The 19,604-nt window shown below is 37.2% G+C and overlaps 6 protein-coding genes across 7 annotated transcripts; 5 read left to right on the top strand and 1 right to left on the bottom strand.

Annotated features, from left to right (window-relative positions):
* Positions 1-670: 670 nt before the first annotated feature.
* LOC105266405 (kelch-like protein 10) lies at positions 671-4,607 on the top strand. The gene is made up of 7 exons (XM_011304537.1): positions 671-1,117; positions 1,506-1,846; positions 1,962-2,293; positions 2,509-3,196; positions 3,310-3,432; positions 3,693-3,860; positions 4,145-4,607. Exons 1-7 carry the CDS (start codon positions 828-830, stop codon positions 4,300-4,302), a joined length of 2,100 nt encoding a protein of 699 aa, XP_011302839.1. The 5' UTR covers positions 671-827; the 3' UTR covers positions 4,303-4,607.
* A 403-nt stretch (positions 4,608-5,010) lies between these two features.
* On the top strand, positions 5,011-7,161 carry LOC105266487 (odorant receptor 13a-like). The gene is made up of 7 exons (XM_011304681.1): positions 5,011-5,126; positions 5,208-5,658; positions 5,870-6,152; positions 6,216-6,315; positions 6,490-6,600; positions 6,672-6,827; positions 6,958-7,161. The coding sequence occupies exons 1-7, from the start codon at positions 5,109-5,111 to the stop codon at positions 7,006-7,008; spliced, it is 1,170 nt and encodes a 389-aa protein (XP_011302983.1). The 5' UTR covers positions 5,011-5,108; the 3' UTR covers positions 7,009-7,161.
* A 1,269-nt stretch (positions 7,162-8,430) lies between these two features.
* On the top strand, positions 8,431-10,538 carry LOC105266404 (uncharacterized). The gene is made up of 6 exons (XM_011304536.1): positions 8,431-8,565; positions 8,647-9,097; positions 9,320-9,602; positions 9,664-10,050; positions 10,122-10,277; positions 10,408-10,538. Exons 1-4 carry the CDS (start codon positions 8,548-8,550, stop codon positions 9,806-9,808), a joined length of 897 nt encoding a protein of 298 aa, XP_011302838.1. The 5' UTR covers positions 8,431-8,547; the 3' UTR covers positions 9,809-10,050; positions 10,122-10,277; positions 10,408-10,538.
* A 3,139-nt stretch (positions 10,539-13,677) lies between these two features.
* On the top strand, positions 13,678-15,231 carry LOC105266486 (uncharacterized). Its single transcript, XM_011304680.1, has 3 exons — positions 13,678-13,754; positions 13,897-14,347; positions 14,942-15,231. Exons 1-3 carry the CDS (start codon positions 13,737-13,739, stop codon positions 15,229-15,231), a joined length of 759 nt encoding a protein of 252 aa, XP_011302982.1. The 5' UTR covers positions 13,678-13,736.
* Positions 15,232-15,411: 180 nt separating this feature from the next.
* Positions 15,412-17,197, top strand: LOC105266401 (odorant receptor 2a-like). 2 transcript variants are annotated; one of them, XM_011304534.1, is made up of 4 exons: positions 15,412-15,485; positions 15,968-16,078; positions 16,429-16,584; positions 16,652-17,197. In XM_011304534.1, exons 1-4 carry the CDS (start codon positions 15,456-15,458, stop codon positions 16,700-16,702), a joined length of 348 nt encoding a protein of 115 aa, XP_011302836.1. In that variant the 5' UTR covers positions 15,412-15,455; the 3' UTR covers positions 16,703-17,197. The 2 variants fall into 2 exon arrangements, with proteins under 2 accessions (XP_011302836.1, XP_011302835.1); XM_011304533.1 differs by having other exon boundaries at positions 16,429-17,197.
* On the bottom strand, positions 17,197-19,484 carry mRpL45 (mitochondrial ribosomal protein L45). Its single transcript, XM_011304535.1, has 6 exons — positions 19,393-19,484; positions 18,690-19,007; positions 18,369-18,520; positions 18,240-18,288; positions 17,850-17,999; positions 17,197-17,646 (listed from the first exon to the last, which is right to left on the bottom strand). The coding sequence occupies exons 1-6, from the start codon at positions 19,441-19,443 to the stop codon at positions 17,356-17,358; spliced, it is 1,011 nt and encodes a 336-aa protein (XP_011302837.1). The 5' UTR covers positions 19,444-19,484; the 3' UTR covers positions 17,197-17,355.
* Between the last annotated feature and the right edge of the window lie 120 nt (positions 19,485-19,604).

The following is a 19,604-nucleotide window of genomic DNA, read 5'->3' as shown; positions in this document are numbered from 1 at the left end:
ATTGGATAGCTCTCAGGTGATGGTCGGTAGCGAAATTTTTATATAGGCTTTTTTGTAAATCTCATCTTGGTCTACAAGAAAGGTTCTTATAAAAATTCTCTAATATCTGCTAGATTCGGAGATATTTGTGAAAAGCATCTGAATTTTCAGGTTGCCCATTTTGTCCCATCCTAAAATATTTTAAACTCCCCCAATTTAGAGAAACAATATGATAATGATAATATCAATATAATATTACAATATAAATAGAAACAGCGCTTTTGGGCTGAAAACCAATTATAATATAATCGAATTTAAGAGTTTTCCGCCATTTTAGAAGGTGGAGAAGCAGTCCACAAAATGGCGGAACACATTGAATAACTTCTCACATCTTTTGATGTCGAGGTGTCTCTAGACACTGCACCTGGAGAAGTGTCCGATTTTTTTTAACATTTAAATTCTTAGTATTGCGATGAATAAATTATTGAAAAAAATCGACTAATCGTAATTGATAGGGGAATCATTTACATTTCAATTTTATCTATTTTTCTTCATTGTTTTTAGATTCTCAGAATTATTCCAAATTGAAAACATTAAATATTCAGTACATATATATGTATACTATATTCGTTATAAATTAAAAAAACATGAAAAAATGAATAAATAGTTAACTCAGGAGTTGTTAATGAAAAAATGGCCTAATTTCTTGAATATTCAATTGATTTCTTATGCGAAATGATAAAGTACGGAAAGCTTTTCTGAACGATAAACCAAATTGACTTCTCAATGGTCGATCGTCAGAATAAAGAATCTCCAATCGCTTCTCATATGTTTTTTAATTGATTTGGATGCATGGAGCGTTTCTGAGTGTCACCGAGAGGACCCTATCACAAGAGAATTTAAAGAGCCTTCCAGGAAGAAAGATCATTGGCTACTTAAAGGAAGTTCAATCCTTGGCGATGGAGGGTCCTCAGAGGAGCGGAAAAATCCACAAAAATTCCCTCACAAACACCTCGGGGATGGTTTCCTCAGGACGTAAACAGGGGAAGAAAAGACAAGGTGGAAGGACGCGAAAATGTCTCTGCCTCCCAGTGAACTACAGAGCTGTTGAATTTCCCGTCGTCTGGTCTGAATTCCGGTAAAAAAATCTGTGAACAATCCAATAAATACCTTTCATCAATAATTACCTCCCCATCTCGTGTCATTACTCCCGAGTGCTTTTCGCAATTCCCGAATTTCCTGTTGCATTAACTGAACGCAATTATACCTTAAAAAACTAAAATAATGCAATTGTAGAATTTCGTTTTCATTTGGGAAAAAATTTTTAAATCCGGCAGTTGACACGCTGAAAAGAAGAATTATCAAATTAATGATTGGTTATTAATAACAGTACTAGTAATAAGGAATTATCGATATCGATATTGAATTATTGATTATTATCATGTTATTAATTATTAGAAAATTATTTCTGCGAATAAGCCACTAAAACCTTAAAAAGACGCTTTAATTAATGAATAATTATTAAGGGCTAATGAGCAGTTCTGCGACGGGATTGTGAAGTGTTCAGGAACAGCTGTTTTTCCGATTCACCGGGTGATCCTGTCAGCGGTGAGTCCATATTTCACGGCCCTATTTACCAATATCCTTCAGACTCCTGGCAACAGCGAGAAATCTGAGGTGTCCTTGGACACTGCACCTGGGGAAATATTCAGCTTAATTCTCGATTACGCTTACACGGGCACTTGCAATGTCACAGTCGATAACGTCGAGCAGCTTCTCCCTCTAGCTGATCACTTGGAAGTCCTGGGAGTTGTTCAGCTGTGCTGTCAGCTACTGCTGAAGGAGCTGAAACCAGATAATTGTTTAGGTAATTATCTAATTACCAGGTGGTAAAGGTCTTATCTTAACTCTTGGGTGAACAAATTTTAGGATGGAATATATAATTTTTGTTGGATATATTATATATATTTATGCAAATGCAGGAATCTACAAATTCACGAGACATTACTTCTGTCATGAGCTCGAGAAGAAGAGTCGAACATACATACGCCATCATTTCACGGAAATCCTGAATGAAAGTTCAGAGTTATCAGAACTGACGTGGGAAGATCTCAGATTAATTCTCATCGATGACGACTTGAATGTACGGAGTGAGGAGATCGTGTTCGAAGCGTTGAAGAGGTGGATTGAAGAGAATGAGGAGGAGAGGAAGAAATTCCTTCCAAATTTATTGGAGTGTGTACGTCTGGGGCTCATGAGCATTCAATACATCTCGACTCAAATTGTCAATTGGAAGCTTGTCCAGGAGAGTAAGGTATCATCGTCTTTGTTTAACTGAAAATCCGGTGAATTTCATAATTAAAAGGGTCATTGAACCTATAAATTTTAAGTCGACAATTCTACATTTTTTTGAAAATTATTCAATTATCATTTTTAAATGTTTATTCTACTTAAATATACCAATTATTGCACATATGCACATAAGAAGTCGATATGAAAAATAAAAATTTTAAATAAAAATGTCTTCAGGGCTGCCAAAAGCTCCTGCGAACAACAAACGCCCACCAGGCGGAGTGCCGCTCCCGTCCCAGGATACCCTACGAAATTCTCTTTGCAATAGGTGGTTGGACCGGGGGTTACCCGACCAGCTTCGTCGAGACTTACGACGTCAGAGCAGACAGTTGGTTCGTGGTGAATACGGACGTGGCGCCGAAGGCATACCACGGCCTCTGCACCCTGGACAACTTGATCTACATGATCGGTGGATACGCTGGACACCAGTACTTCAACACAGTCTGCTGTTACGATCCAATTCTGAAGAAGTGGCACGAGCGTGCTTGCATGTATCACGCCCGTTGTTACGTAAGTGTCTGCACCCACGGTGGAAAAATTTACGCCCTAGGAGGTTCAAATGGCCGAGAGAGAATGAACTCCACGGAGCGTTACACCCCGGAGCGAAATCAGTGGGAAATCATACCTCCGATGCATACGAGACGCTCCGACGCCAGTGCAGCTGTTCTCAAGGAGAAAATTTATGTTGTCGGGGGTTTCGATGGGTTCGAGATATTCCAATCAGCCGAGGTATTCGATGTCGAGACCAATCAGTGGACGTACATCAAGTCCATGAACAATCCCAGATCTGGTGTCTCGTTGATTGCTCATAGGAATTGTATCTACGCCATTGGAGGATACGATGGGTCTGTTAGGCTCACCTCCGGTGAGTATTTGTATTCCGATGGGGATTCTACTTGTTTATTCCTCGCAGACGACTCTAAATTTCGCTTGTCCTGGGGACTATGAATTAATAAATGGGCTCACTGAATTTTACAGCCGAGCGGTACAACCCCAGTCAAGCGGATGACTGGCAAGAAGTCGCCGAGATGATAAATCCCAGGAGCAATTTTGCATCTGTTGTTCTGGATGGTATGATTTTCGTCATTGGAGGATTCGATGGTGGGTGTTTCAAATGAAAAATTTTCAGAACTCAGGAGTTTAATTTTCAATTTTTAAAAATGCCCATTGTAAAAAAAGTAAATTTCCCGCCCAAAGCCCAATGATGGCAATGCGTCCACCTCGCGTTTTTAAACAATTATTAAAATTATTCAACGTATTCAAATCACTCGCAGTTTAGTTCATCGCATTCCCACGAAGTGAACCATTTTTTAAAGCCATCTTCTCAGCAGATATTTCTGATGTGTTTTTAATAAATACAGATTATACGACGATTACATACGTCGAGTGCTATGATGCTGATGCTAATGAATGGTACGATGTCGCTCCAATGAATCTCAATAGAAGTGGTTTTAGTGCCTGTGTCTTATCGGGACTCAGTAATGCCAAGGAATATTCTTATCTGAGTAAAATGAAGAACTGTTGCGATGGTATGAAAACTTTTCAATCAGTCCAATATATACATAAATTACATATTGTATATCTTTACATTCTCCCCAAATTTTGAATATATAATGCATTAGCTCTTATCACGCTTGCATCAATCATTCTTCATTAAATTTTCAATATTTCAATATAAATCCGATATTCATTGTATCCCATTATATTTTACCCAAAAGTGAACGAAATCATTAAAAAAAAATTGCAGCAAAATAAACATTCACGAATTGGATTCACAATAAAATTAATTATCTCGTAATTTATTATCTCCAAGCTCTAGGTCAGACGAATATCAAAACGTGTGAGAAACCGGATCAGAGAGGCGGCGGCGAGACCAACAACAGAAGTTTAACTTGCAGTCGAGAACCTGAAGATCAGCCTGACACTTCGATTCAGAGTGAACACCCAGGCGATGGACTCAGATCACACTGAAGTATCACAACAGTACACCATTTTTTTTCAATGTTCATCTCTATTCTTTTATAATTCTACGCAAGGCTACGAGGAAGTAGTTCTCCAAATGTGAAGCTTTTTATACGAAAATTTACATAATTTCACTAGGTCTATCAATTCGATCATTTTCTTTTTGGGGAAAAATTTTAGGATATGATTTAATTAGGCCGCGAGTACAACGTGAGAGAATTTTTAACCTATTGTTTTTTTAAAAGGATTTGTTGAGATAATATTTTCTATCTGAGACATGGAGTATTTAAAATTTTTGTGCGCGAGTCGTTTACGGCGACTTGATGATGCAGAAAAATTTAATTGAAATAAAAAATATATATGAAAATGAATTTGATTTGCAGGGAAGCATTAGATTGAGGGGGACTTGGGCTTATCTAGTTCTAGTGAATGTACCGCTCTATTTTTCCCTCGGGTTGTTGGTGGTGTCGATGCCAATGAAGAACTATTCACTCTGAAATACCAGAGTTCGCTTCCCCCTCCGTTGCCCTTCCAACCAAAATATTCATGAACTTTTGTCACGCATGCAAATCCCAAATTCAAGCATTGCATTTTATTTCCGCGCATCCCATGAATTTTTGAGAACCCATCAAACTTTATTCCCAACATTTTACCTCAAATTTTTATTTTCTCAACAATTTATGTGCCTCGAAGGCGCATTCAGTGATGCATCCAATGAATGCTTAACATCGCTCCTCTGTTCTTCCTATTTTTTTCGCTCGATTTCGGAAGAAACTTTATTTTTTCCACAACACAGTGTGACAAATTCATGAGAAATGGACGCGAGCTCAGAGGTACATTTGCTTTTCTTATATTTTTTTAATGCGCTCTTTTATTCCCAGTGTTAATGTTACGCTTGTGATATTTTTGTTAAGGCTGAATTTGAGAAAGTGAAATGCCTGCTCGATCGGATAAGTTGGCCGATGACACTCTTGGGGATTTGGCCGAAGAACCTGACACGATCAGGACAATTAAAATTCACCATCTTCATTACATATTTCACTATTCATCTCTCCATGCAGTTGTTGGATCTCGCCAATGTCATGGGAAATTTGGAGCTCGTGGTACTGAATCTGACGGAATCAGCGTTTCAACTTATGGCGATGATCAGAATGCTCATAATCCGTCTTGACAAAACAACATGTCGAATTATTGATGCAATCGAGGAAGATTTGGAGATCAAGAATTTTAGGAATATTGAGGAAATCAGAATTCTTGCGCAGTATTCATCGATTGCTGTGAAATTTTACCGGCTGGGAAACCGATTTGTAACAGTCACTGCTGTCATTTATTATGTGACACCTCTGCAGTCATATCTTATAGCAAGTAAGTTCATTTTCGCTAATCCTATTGATGATTAACGTAGAAAAAATGAGCGATTTCAGAATTACCCAGTGCATGAAACTTGACTGAAAAACCACAGGAACGTCAAAAATTTTTAATCAATTTTCTAATATGATTGGGAATCTGGTGATGACGTGATTATCAAATGGGCAATGTTTTTGTTGATTGTTAAACGTCGATTTGGTCAAAACAGAAATGACAAATGGAACGGCAATTCTGGTGAATCCTTATCGGATTTATCATTTCATTGATCTGTCACCCATCGAGAGAACTGCAGTTGTCTACGCCGTTCAGTTCCCGATGATCTACACCGGTCTATTCTACGTGACATCTTACAGCCTTTTACTGGGATTCGTCATGAATCTCTGCGGTCAACTTGCCGTTCTCAGTCGTCGAATCACAACGATGAAGAACGACGATGCTGATCCCCGCATTGTTTTTCGCCGACACACCCAGCGGCACATAAAAATTATTGTGTAAGTGCGGATAATATTTTCATTAGTGATTTCACGAGTTGCCATTTTGATGCGATTTTCTAGAACGGCGCAATGGCTCAATGATACATTTCATGCAGCTCTTCTGTACGAGCTCCTCGCTACCACTGTTTTGTTAGGTCTTGTCGTCTACCAATTTTTATTGGTAATGTCTGATACTCGAAAACACCACATCGATAGCGAAGTGGTGAAACGATATAAATCGACTTTATCTCTGAAATTTTTATAATTTCTTACCACTTCACTACTGATTGGTCGTCTGATAATCTGCAGGTGCATCCCCTTGTCGAAATATCCTCGTGTCTTTTAAACATTTCAGAATATTGATGATGCTAATGCCCTTGGTGTATGCAAATTGGCAACGTACATCCTATCTATGATAATATTAGTATACGTTAATTGTTTCATGGGGGAGTGTTTGAATACTGAGGTAAAATGTCGTAATTTCATATGTCAACGAATTATCCCAAATATCGCAATGTCTAATCAATCATACTTAAGTGTAACGCACTTCTAAATGCGTACTATCAGTGCAATTGGTACGAGATGTCACCTTTCTACAAGAAAGCATTGATCATATGCATGGAAACAACTCAAGAGCCAATTCGATTAACAGCAGGAAAGTTCTATGTATTTTCATTAGAAGGTTTTACGCAGGTACCTATTTCAATGATTCTCATAAAAATATTGATCTTCATACGTGCAAAGCACAAATCACGAGCCAAGCAACAGTACCACCAGCAAACTGTAAGTCGATCTGCAATTAATCATTTATCCTTATTATCAGATAATGAAATCATCGATGGTGTACGTGTCACTGCTGCGGACAATGATTTAATGTGAAGGGCATCAGATCCGGTGGTCAGAAAAATACCCTCACCCGTCGACAACCTCATTATTAGAGATATCTAGAGTCATTTGTAATTTAGAGACCTGCCATCAGTGTCTGGGAATCCAACACGTAAACACTTGCAATAACAAATTGATTATATCCTCTCACTATATAGAGGCAAGCACCAATTTTTTTCAAAATAAACTTTAGTATTTATTAATTATTCGAGTATGAATGGCAAGATTTATTCATCCTACCCCTCTAATTGTTTATATTTGTATTATCCGTATGTTATCTGTATATTATCATATTAACATAATTTTCTCGCATCTGAAAAATCTTAAATCGATTACAAATCCAATTAAGGCCCGGATGGACTGTCTGGAAAAGATAATTTACTCCGAAATTGGGACTTCTAATTACTCCGTCAATTAATCGTTTTTTCCGATAATTGTTAGCTAGCGGCATAGTTGTTGACAACCGCTAGAACGCTAGCTAACAATTATTGAAAAAAACGATTAATTGCCAAAGTAACTAGAAATCGGAATTTCGGAGTAAATGATCTTTTCTAGATGATCCACCCCAGCCTTAAAGGACATTTTCACCGATTCCATTATTGGAAAAAAAGCCTTTGAATAGTATTGCAATAAATTAAACAGACGGAACCAACTATTTTATATTTCGACATAATTTATTCTGCCAGCAAAACACTCAGCGTGATTTAAACAATATTATCACTCAATTATTATATGATAATTAGTGCAAATGAATCTGGTACGTACGTTATTAATCCATCAGTTGTCCATCAAAATTCCCGTTTTTTTCATTCTCCTGACAAACTTGCGATGGGATTGCAATAAAAGACTATAATGTTTATGCGTTTTGTTGTTATTTAACGAACGTTTTCATGAGTTTTTTTCTTAAGTTTTGAAAACAATCGGAAAACTGAAAAAACGCGTGAAAAATGATAAAATAATGAAAAAAAAAACACAAAAACGTTATATTTTTTTAGATCAATAATTTTTTAATAGCAATAATTCTCCAGGTAAACAAAAAAATGTGAATTTTGGGGGAGGGTATCTTAATAGTTGGGAATCAATGAACACGCCAGATGGAAGGGAGGACGTCAGTGACAATTTTTTTTGGTCAGAGCTCTGAGATTGTTGGTAGTTTAGATGTCAGTGAAGAACTATTCACTCTGAAATCACAGAGTCCGATTGACCCACCCCTCGCCCTCGAGCCTTTCGGCCAAAACAAAAAATTCATGAGCCTCTGTCACGCATGCGAATCCGAAAACCGCGCATTGCATTTCATATCCGGTAAATGTATGAATCTTTAAAGAGGCATGGAGCTTCATTCGCAATATTTCACCAGATTTCCCCTCAAATTTCTATTTTCTCGGTAGTTTATGTCACACCGATCGGCGCATTCAGTCATGGATCCAATGAATGTTTAACATCTCTTCTCTGTTCTCCTTATTTTTTTCGCTCGATTTCGGAAGAAACTTTATTTTTTCCACAACACAGTGTGGCAAATTCATGAGAAATGGACGCGAGCTCAGAGGTACATTTGCTTTTCTTATATTTTTTTAATGCACTCTTTTATTCCCAGTGTTAATGTTACGCTTGTGATATTTTTGTTAAGGCTGAATTTGAGAAAGTGAAATGCCTGCTCGATCGGATAAGTTGGCCGATGACACTCTTGGGGATTTGGCCGAAGAACCTGACACGATCAGGACAATTAAAATTCACCATCTTCATTACATATTTCACTATTCATCTCTCCATGCAGTTGTTGGATCTGGCGAATGTCGTGGGACATTTGGAGCTAGTGGTAGTGAATCTGACGGAGACATCATTTCAGACTATGGCAATGTTTAGAATTCTTATAACGCGACTCGGCAAAACCACATGTCGGTTAATAGATGCTATTCAGGAAGATCTGTCGATTGAAAAATTTCATGACCCACAGGAGATTAGAATTCTATTCAACTACACAAAAATAACGGATAAATTCTACCGGCTGGGAGTCAGATTTGCAGCATTCAGTGCTTTCATGTACTATGTGACACCATTGCAGACATATTTTATAGCAAGTAAGTCAAATAAAGTCGATCTCATAATCATCGAACACCTGAATCATGTTGCGCTTGTAAAACTGCTCAACGATGTAAATACTCTGTTTTTAAATATGGAAACTCACAGGAAGATGAAAAATCTGAATGAATTTGTTAATATGATTGGGAATTCGTTGATGACGTGATTATCGATACAGTAATGTTTTTGTTGGTTGTTAAACGTCGATTTGGTCACAACAGAAATGACAAATGGAACGGCAATTCTGGTGAATCCTTATCGGATTTATCATTTCATTGATCTGTCACCCATCGAGAGAACTGCAGTTGTCTACGCCTTCCAATTTCCGATTATGTACACCGGTGTATTTTTCGTGGCATCTTACAGCGTTTTGTTGGGATTCGTCACGAATTTCTGCGCCCACCTAGCCATTCTCAATCACAGAATGACAACGATGAAGGATAAAAATGCTGATCACCGCGTTGTTTTTCGTCGACACACCCAGCAGCATATAAAAATTCTGATGTAAGTGAGGATGATACTCTCGTGTGATTTCAGCAGTTGCCATTTCAATGTAATTTTCTAGAATGGCGCAATGGCTCAATGATGCTTATCATGTGGCACTTCTGTACGAGCTCCTCACTACGACTATTTTGTTAGGACTCATCGTCTACCAATTTTTATTGGTAATATCTGTACTCAAAAACACCATGTCGATAGCGAAGTGGTGAAACGAGATAAGTCGATTTTATTTCCGAAATTTTGATAATTTCTTCTTACAATTTCACTACTGAGTAATCGTCTAATAATCTGCAGGTGCATCCCCTTGTTGAAATCTCCTGGTGTCTTTTAAACATTTCAGAATATTGATGATGCTGATGCCTTCGGTGTATTCGGATTAGCAGCGTACATTCTATCTATGACAATATTAGTATACGTTAATTGTTTCATGGGGGAGTGTTTGAATACTGAGGTAAAATGTCGTAATTCCATATGTCAACGAATTATCCCAAATATCGCAATGACTAATCAATCATACTTAAGTGTAACGCACTTCTAAATGCGTACTATCAGTGTAATTGGTACGAGATGTCACCTTTCTACAAGAAAGCATTGATCATATGCATGGAAACAACTCAAGAGCCAATTCGATTAACAGCAGGAAGGTTCTATGTATTTTCATTAGAAGGTTTTACGCAGGTACCTATTTCAATAATTCTCATAAAAATATTGATATTCATACGTGCAAAGCACAAATCACGAGCCAAGCAACAGTACCACCAGCAAACTGTAAGTCAATCTGCAATTACTCATTTATCCTTATTTTCAGATAATGAAATCATCGATGGTGTACGTATCAATGCTGCGGAAAATGATTTAATGTCAAGCTCACGAGATCCGGTGGTCAGAAAAGTATTTTCATCCCCCGACGTATGAAAAAAAAAGACATTCAACTCTTGAATAAATATAGAACTAATTGTAATTCAGCGATATTTAATTATTTCCCATTAAGGGGTTACACTACCCTGGAAGGAAAAAAAAATCGTTTTTTTTTCGCCTTAAAAATTTGTTATTCTTTTAAGAATATTTTAAGCCACTCCCCATCATGAAACTCCAAATATTTTAGAAGTTACAACAATTAGAAGTGGGGGCGGCAGGGGACTAAGACTGCACTCGGGACAGGTGGCGGCTTGGTCCCTTCCGCGAAATTCCTCAGGTAACAAAAGTGCAGGTATGCATTAGGACTCTAAGTTCAGTCTGCCTTGTGACATCACAACGTAAATATCGTCACCTGCGCATATTAAAACTTTCCTCATTTTTGTGAAAAATGCCGAAAACAGTATATGCTACTAAAAAGGGTGGCCGAGAAAATACTACACGTGCTTCTCGACCGAGGAAACGTAAACCTCCAATCGTCAATCAGCATAATATGGAAACGGAGGAAGCTGGCATCAGCACAGCTGCTAAAAAAATAAAAACCACTGGTACTATTGACTTCGATGTAGACGCATCTTTCGGGTATCGATTGATTACTTTCGTATCAGTTTTTTCAGCCTTGAGTGCAGTAGTGAAGTGTAAACAGTGCAACGGAGATGTAAAGTTCACTGAAACTAGTGTTCGCGGTCTTGGATTCAAACTTAAAGTTAATTGTGCAAATTGTGAACCAACCCTCATAAACTCATGTCCTCTTATTAACTCCACAGCGTATGATGTGAATAGACGGTTAGTTTTTGCATTCCGACTACTTGGTATTGGTTTATCAGGAATCGAGAAATTTTGTGGAATTATGGACATGCCGAAACCAATTTTCCAAAAGTTTTACGATCAAGTTGTGAATATCATTCATACTGCTGCAAAAGCTGTTTGCGAATTGTCGATGAGCAATGCAGTTCAAGAGACAAAAGAGTTGGCTGGATCGCGAGAAATCACCGTTTCAGGGGACGGGACTTGGATGAAAAGTGGATTCTCATCTCTCTTGGGCGTTTCTACTCTTGTATCGTTTCAGACAGGAAAAGTTCTCGATCTTGTAGTAAAATCGTCATTTTGTAAAGCTTGTGAATTTTGGAAACATTTTGAAGGGACTGAAGAGTACAATGAGTGGGCCAGTGCTCATTCAGATAACTGTTCTGCCAATCACAAAGGGTCTGCGGGAAAGATGGAAGTGGATGGCATCGTAGAAATGTTTCAAAGATCGGAAAAACTTTATGACGTCAGATACAGACATTACGTAGGCGATGGTGACTGCAAGACTCATAAAGGAATTGTTGACGCGAACCCATATGACAATTTGATTGTTCAAAAAAAAGAATGTGTAGGTCATGTTCAAAAGCGAATGGGCACGCAATTACGTAAAATAAAAAAAGAAAATCCTGGTATAGGTGGCAGAGGGAAGTTGACTGCAAAGCTCATTGATGAATTGACAGCTTATTATGGTCTGGCAATTAGACGAAGCATAAATACGTCAGTGGAAACAATGAAAAACGCTATCTGGGCAACTTATTACCATAAAATATCCACTGATGAAAATCCCCAGCATGACAAGTGTCCATCAGGTGAAGATAGTTGGTGTTCATATCAGAAGGCGAAGGATACTGGAAATCTGGATTCTTATAAACACGTGAATCCTCTGCCTGAGACTGTCCAAAAAGTTATTGAGCCAATATATCAATGATTAACTGCTGATGAATTATTGGAACGCTGTCTGGAAGGATACACACAGAACAACAATGAAAGTGTCAATGCTGTCATTTGGTCAATGGCTCCAAAGGTGCATTATAGTGGGGCAAAAGTTGTTGAAACCGCATCTTACATTGCAGCTAGTACCTTTAATGATGGATACACTAGCATCCTGCAAATTATGCAAGTTTTAAACCTTGCAATTGGCCCGAGCGCGCTAAACTTCATCGAGCTGTTCGATTCTCGACGAGTGTCGATAGCCAATATGAGAGCCGACCAGGAGACAAAAGAGGCCAGGAAATTAAGAAGAGCTGCTCAGAGGGAGTCCGAGGACATTAGGGCAACAACGGACGAAATGATGTATGGTCCAGGAATCGCAGACTGAAGGTAAACCAAAAAAAACTTGATTTTCAGCCGCTGCCGCGCCCTTTTTTCTTCTTTTGCGTTTTTCTCGATACCAATTTCGATGAAATTTTTACCACATATTCTTTATAAAATTATCTATGGAACTACGAGAGCTTTTTTTGATTTATTGTTTCATTGTCAAGTTATAAATTTACTTAACTAAGAATTTTCATCGAAATCGTCTTTATTTTTTCAACTCACTGCCATTTTCTCAAAAAATTTTTTAAAATTTTTCCCCCTCGTAGTTCTATGCGATTATCTATCTAAATGATAATGATTTTTTTTTTGCATTTTTCAGATGAAGCCCCAGTGAGAAATCGTGTCCACCGTTTAGGAAGATTTGGAAAAACAGCCACCAACGAAAAATTCATATCCCCGCCATTTTTTAATTAAAAAAATTTTTTTCTATTGCAAATTGTTCGGAAATATCTTTGATATATATGTAAAATAAAAGTTTTCCTAGAAATATTATATGCGCGTTAAAAAACAAATTCATCGTTTGACCTGTTTTTCCGAGCGTCAGGGTAGTGTAACCCCTTAAACCATGTAGTAAAATCAGTGGAGACCTGTCAGGCCCAATTAGCTTATAATTTTACTTGCAATTCGTACCTGCGATTTCACAAATCCTTTGTTGAAATGATCAACCGATTTTTTCCGAGGAAATGATAGGCTTTCACTGATAAAAATTCAATCAACTTTTTTTCATACTCCATAACCAGATTGTATTCTTCCAGTTGTTTCCTTCGGACGTGCCCCAAGACTGTCCGGCCTCGAATCCCAAAGCTGCGTTTCCCCTCCTCATTCCGATGTGATTTAAAAATTTATAAATCCCCCACGCATTCAAATTCGACAGCAACATAGTATTCCATTTCCACGAAAGACACGTGAATATTTAAAAACCCATCGAGCTACGTCCGGAACTTTATTCACTATTTCTCTCAAATTTCTATTTCCATTACATTTTATCTCGCGCTCGCTCGGCCTCTCCATCAATTTTTCACATCGCTCATCTATTTTCTGAATTTTCTTTTTCTCCTACAACAAAATATATTGCGCAGTCTCACTTATCCGCGAACGATGGACGCGAGCTTAGCGGTAAATTTCAATTTTTCTGTACATTTCGCGGACGAAAGAATTCCCCGGAGATTGGCTGAAAGCTGCGGATCAATTGACAGCTTTCCTGAGGAATTCTTCGGCTTATATCAATAATCTTTGTAACTCCATCATTATTGTTAAGGCTGAATTGGAAAGAGTGAAATCTCTGCTCGATCGGGCGGTTTGGCCTTTGTCTATCACAGGAATTTGGCCGAAGAACGTGACAACGTATACTCGAAGAAAATCATCGTTCATCCTGACGTACTTCATGTTTCATCTCTTTTTGGAATTATTAGATCTGGTGAGTGTCTGCGGTAATGTTGAATTGATGGTGTTGAATCTGGTGGAGACAGGGTTCCTGACGATGGCCATGTACAGACTGCTCATCATTAGATTCCACAAAACTCTCCCTAAACTCATTGATTCAAGGGAGAAATATATGGTCGTTGAGAATTTCAACAATTCCGAGGAGTTGAAGATTTATCTGGGGCATGCGTCAGTTGTCGAGAAGTTCTATCGCTGGTGGAATGTTTATGCCACTGGTACTGCTTTTATGTATTACATAATGCCGTTGCCCACGTATCTCGTAAAAAGTGAGTGAACTCAGATATTTTCAAGATTTTTTGGTCCATTGAGGAGAGAAAATATAATTTAGCCTGAGGTATTCGCGGATATTCCAGGGGGTGGGACAAAATGGAGTTTTGTCGTTGCAAAATGGAAGATTATTGGCAAATTGACTAGTCTCCAATGGAATTCTTTGCGCACCCCATAATGACTTTCAAGATGGTGGCGCTTCCACCTCGGGTTTTTAAACGATTGCTGAGAGTATTCAGTTTCTTCAAATTACTCTCAGTTTGTTTTATCGTGTTCTCTGGGAGTGAACTATTTTTTTAAAACTATTTTGGAGGTATTTGAAGTGCTTTTTTGGGGAGAATTAGTTGAGCAAAATTTTCTGGAGATTCTGGTAGTTTGTAACAATCTCGCATCGATTCATTTTGCCTCAGCCCCTGATGTTGAAAATATATTTCATATGTATTTACATGAGAAAAATAATTCATTTATTGAGAGAATTTATTGCAAACAAAAAACAAAAGTCTCTGTCGAAAATGGAATACCTCAGATAATAATTTAAAAATGTATTTATCTATGTAAAATGTGTTCGATGTTATATTATTCTTCAAAAATAGGAATGGTGAATGATGAAACGGCAATCCTAATAAATCCTTACAGAATTTATCATTTCATCAATTTATCTTCAATCCCAAGAACTGCTTTTCTTTACGTCTATCAATTTCCAATTATATTAATGGTTGCCAGCTATTTTACAAGCGCTGTGATTTCGCTCGCATTTGTCACAAATTTCTGTGGTCAAATTGCCGTTCTCGCTAGAAGAATTATGACAATGACGGATGACAATACCGATCCCCGCCATATTTTTCACCGACACACCAAGCAACACATTAAAATTCTCATGTGAGTAGGATTAATCCGGTCACATGGTCATTTATTCCTCGAAATTGTGTATCTGAAATTGCTATGGCATATCTCGAATTTTTCAGGATTCACCTAAAGAACTCTTTTTATCAATTGTATTGAAAATTCTCATCCCCGAGCTTATTCTTTTCTTTCAGAACAACGCAATGGTTCAATAATACTTTTCACCTACCCCTTTTGTACGATATCGTTGTAACAACCGTTTTGATGGGACTCATTGTCTATAGATTTATGACGGTAAAATTTCACTGAAAAAGCTTTGGAAGTAAAATACATTTTTGAATAATCCTTATCATGAAAGCAAAGATATGTAAATGAAGTTCGCCTGAGTCGAAACTCGTAAGACTGATTCCTTATTGGTCAACTCGAATCCGAAGTCGAAATTCGAATTCGGCGCACGGAGCGCGCAGTAGATCTCGTGTTTTTTGAATAAAAAGTTGGAATTTTTCAATGATGCACCGCCATCTTACCTGCCTCCCTCTGCAGCAAAATGGCGGCGCGCTCACCTCGCATCTTTGAACAATTATTAATATTATTTACATTCATCAGATCACTCTCAAATTTTTTTCTGCTATTCAGGCAAACTGAACAACTTTTTTCGCTACCGTTAGGCTGGCAATTCCTGTAACGAAGTTTCAAGCCTTTTTACTTCCGGAGCTGTTCAATGTCATTATAATGCGAATTATCTAAATGTTTCGATGTTTTTCGAAATATTTCAGAATCTAGATAGCGCCGATGCCGTCGGATGTTTTGGATTTGCCACGTACATTTTTTCCATGCTGGTTGTAGTATATGTGAATTGTTTCATGGGAGAATATCTCAAAACTGAGGTAAGATCACGTATGAAAGAATTTAATTAAAAAAAAAGAATGCTTTCTATAAAATTTTGTCGAACTTCTGTAGAAATTCCAGTGGATTCTATTAAAACTCCACAGAGTTCATAACAATTCCATTCATCCGTGTGTTAATTCCATTTTCGTTCAGCATTACATTTATTTATTCCCATGACATATTGATTAAAATAAGAGAAAAATTAACAAAATCCCAATAGAATTTCTATAAAATGCCACCGGTGATTGAATAGAATATTTAAAGGAGGCGCTAGGTTTTTCTATTGAATTTTCCCATCCGGGAAAACAACAGCAAATTTCTTCAGCTAATGGGATTTCTTGTACTCAAGTGTAATGCACTTCTGAATGCCTACTACGAGTGCAACTGGTGCGATATGTCAATGGGATACAAGAAAGCCTTAATAATATGCATGCAAACAACGCAAGAGCCCATTAGAATAACTGCAGGAAGGTTCTATATTTTCTCGTTGGAGACTTTCACAAAGGTAAGACCTCTACTGCAGCAGGAAATTCCTGAGATTCCCACAAATCGAGACATCAATCGATTTTCAGACAATGAAGTCGTCGATGGTGTACGTACAAATGTTGAGAAAAACAATGTAATCCATTCCCTTGGGATACCAAACAGGAGAAGGAAAAACTGCAGTTCTTTTGGTGGTGAAATGGAAAATTTTTGTTATTTTTTGACGTTTCCCTCTATAAAAATTTTAAATGAAAAATATTGTGGGTAAAAACAGATTTTTCTTTCTCCAAATCAGATATTCTAGAGAAACATTTTTGAGAGAAATTCATCCCAATAATTGGGACTTCAGTGAATATCTATATAATTTCTATAAAATTGTTACTCTTTTCGTAATGTTATGTTTCGTTTCCACATTAATTAACTGAAGTAAAGAAACGAGAAATTTCTACAGGAAATATTTCGATAGAACAAAATCTTCTCTACAAAATGTTTCATTTCACATTTCTATAGAATATTCGTTAACTTTTCATAGTGTATCTATAGAGAATTGTATTTAATTGTTGTCAATTAAATTGAAATTTTCTGCAGCTTTTTTTATTTATTCCCCATAAAAATGAAAAAAAAAATCCTTCGATTCGATCTTCAACAGTCTTCATTTTATTTTTTACTTCCACTTCTCAAAGGTTTGAAAAAAAATGCAGATCACAGATCTGTAGCATTAGAGGGAAACGATAGCAAAAGACTCCATTAGTCAATAATAAATTTATTGGTAATTAAGTTATCTCACAGAGCCTTAGGCCACAGCAGGTTGTTGAGGTGAGGAATCTTTGTCGACGTGAGCAATAGACACTTCTGCCTCCTTCGATGATTCCTCCAAGGGTTCAGGCTCCTCTGGCTTCTTCAGATATGTCCTCTGGGCATTCTCTCGCTCTGGCATCCACGAGGGAATTATTTTTCCGTGAATCCTCCAGTTCCCATATTTATTCGCCAAGTGATTCTCAAAGACTACGTACTCTAGAACGTCTTTCTTCACGAATTCACTTCCATGAACTAGACGACCAAATCTGTCGTAGACTGCTAGGGTCTATTAAAAAATTCCAGACATCAATTCAATGAAAATTAAATGGAGCTGATGGAATTATTTATTTGTTAGTACCAAATAAGAATTTAAAAGATTTAAAGCAGAAATTTTTGAGAAATAATATCTTTGAAATGAGGATTTTATGCAGAGATACATGAGTCTGAATAATTTTCAGGTTTTTCTATTTGCAGTAATTGTTTAATCACCTGTTGAGTATGGAATCGCACAGTAATTTGGGCAAAAACATTGTCCTTGGTGATGAGATCAGTGCAACGAGCGTGAACAACTCGAGGGGGAACCAGAGACTCTATGAACTTCCAGCGAATTGTTTTATCTAAGGTATTGTGCCTTACCTCCTGAAAGAATCCAAATTCCATTTCGATGGAATTTTTAATTATCCAAAGACTCAATTTTTCATGCAAATTATCGTTACTAGAAAGATTTCTATTATTTTATTTCATTGCTTCCCAATTTTCATGTCCAGGTAACAACATAACTAATCACCTAATGACGGAAAATATTGGTTTTTCTTCTCAACAGATATATCCAATCCCATGGGAATGGGAATAAAAATGCACGGGAAATCAATTACTTACAGGATATGCTCGTTCTGTCACAGTCAATCGTAAAGCATCTTTGTCTTTGCTAAAAGAAAAAAAATTAGAATAAATAAACTTTATCAATGTTTCAACTTCGATAAGAAATTCTTCAGCTTCATTGCTCACTTGGCGATAGCTTCGTGCGCTTTGATGTAAATTTCCTGCGCCTCCTCTTCGAAATCAACAGCGCTGAAGTCTTCCAGGAAGTTTTTTATCTTCTTCACTGCCATATAAGATTTTCCCTTTTTCGTCATGAATTCAACTTTTTGCTTTGCACCCTGAAAAAAAATTGAAGAGTGATTAGATTAATTTGATCAATTATTAATTGCTCTCTGAAGATGTTCTCATTAAAATTTCTCTGAATATTTATTTCTTTTCAATTTTCTTCTTGATTTTTCATAAACTCATCGATTAAAATTTTGATGAATGTTTCCATTGATCTCTCACCGCCCCAGTGACCGCGGAGAATTTCCCGTCGCCTTCAGGTGGTATGTATTCCTCGAAGATAGCTCCGGTACAGCTGACGAAGATGGGCTTTTCGATCCAGGGCTGGGAAGGCTGAAGTCCCTGCTCCTTGAATTTAGTCCGAATCTTTTCAGCTGACATTTCATCATTCTCGTCCTTCTCATAATTCGGCAATTTTATTTTTATAACTTTTTCAGCCCGAAGCTTCTTAAATTTAGGATTCCAGTGCTTATTGTGATTTCTAATCTGCGTCATTACAATGGAGTGTCGAGAGATCGATGACAGAATTGCAGAATTCGTCTAAAAACATCAACATCAATAATTCCCCCTGCCTCATAAACCTCGAGTTATCTCATTACTGATTGGTCTTAGGAGAAAATAAGAGAAATAATTTTTTCTAGAAAAAACCCTCAGCTAGAAAAAATTCCGATAACATTTTCCTCTAAATCCATTCATTATCCAGATAACCGCAAAATTATGACATACCAAATAATTGTGCACCAGAGTGGAGCAATTGATTATTCAATTTGTTTATTTTTTATGTTATTAATTAACCCAACAATTCGAGTAGCCAATTTACCCGAATTGATCGTTGAATCAGTGTAAATGGGGAATGATCAGTCAATAATCAGAGGATTAACAATAAATTAACAATGAATGCTAAACAACAATCGATATTTCTAACCTGTGCAGCTCTCGTCAGACCACAAACAGCATTAAAAGCAAATCCAGACATGTTTGGAGACTGTAATAAGATATTCACGTTTTATTAGTCCCACAGAACTTCTGCAAATTCGTGGAAAACCCTCGACAATTCGTATTTACAACAGAAACGAGGAATAATCGTGGATTCCACTCATTTTTCTCACGACAACTGATTTCTACTCTAACCTCATT

This window comes from Fopius arisanus, unplaced genomic scaffold, assembly GCF_000806365.1.
Source record: "Fopius arisanus strain USDA-PBARC FA_bdor unplaced genomic scaffold, ASM80636v1 scaffold00038, whole genome shotgun sequence".
NCBI lineage: Eukaryota > Metazoa > Arthropoda > Insecta > Hymenoptera > Braconidae > Fopius > Fopius arisanus.
The sequence above is the reverse complement of the archived record's forward strand: the minus strand, read 5'-3'. Positions and strand labels throughout refer to the sequence as shown.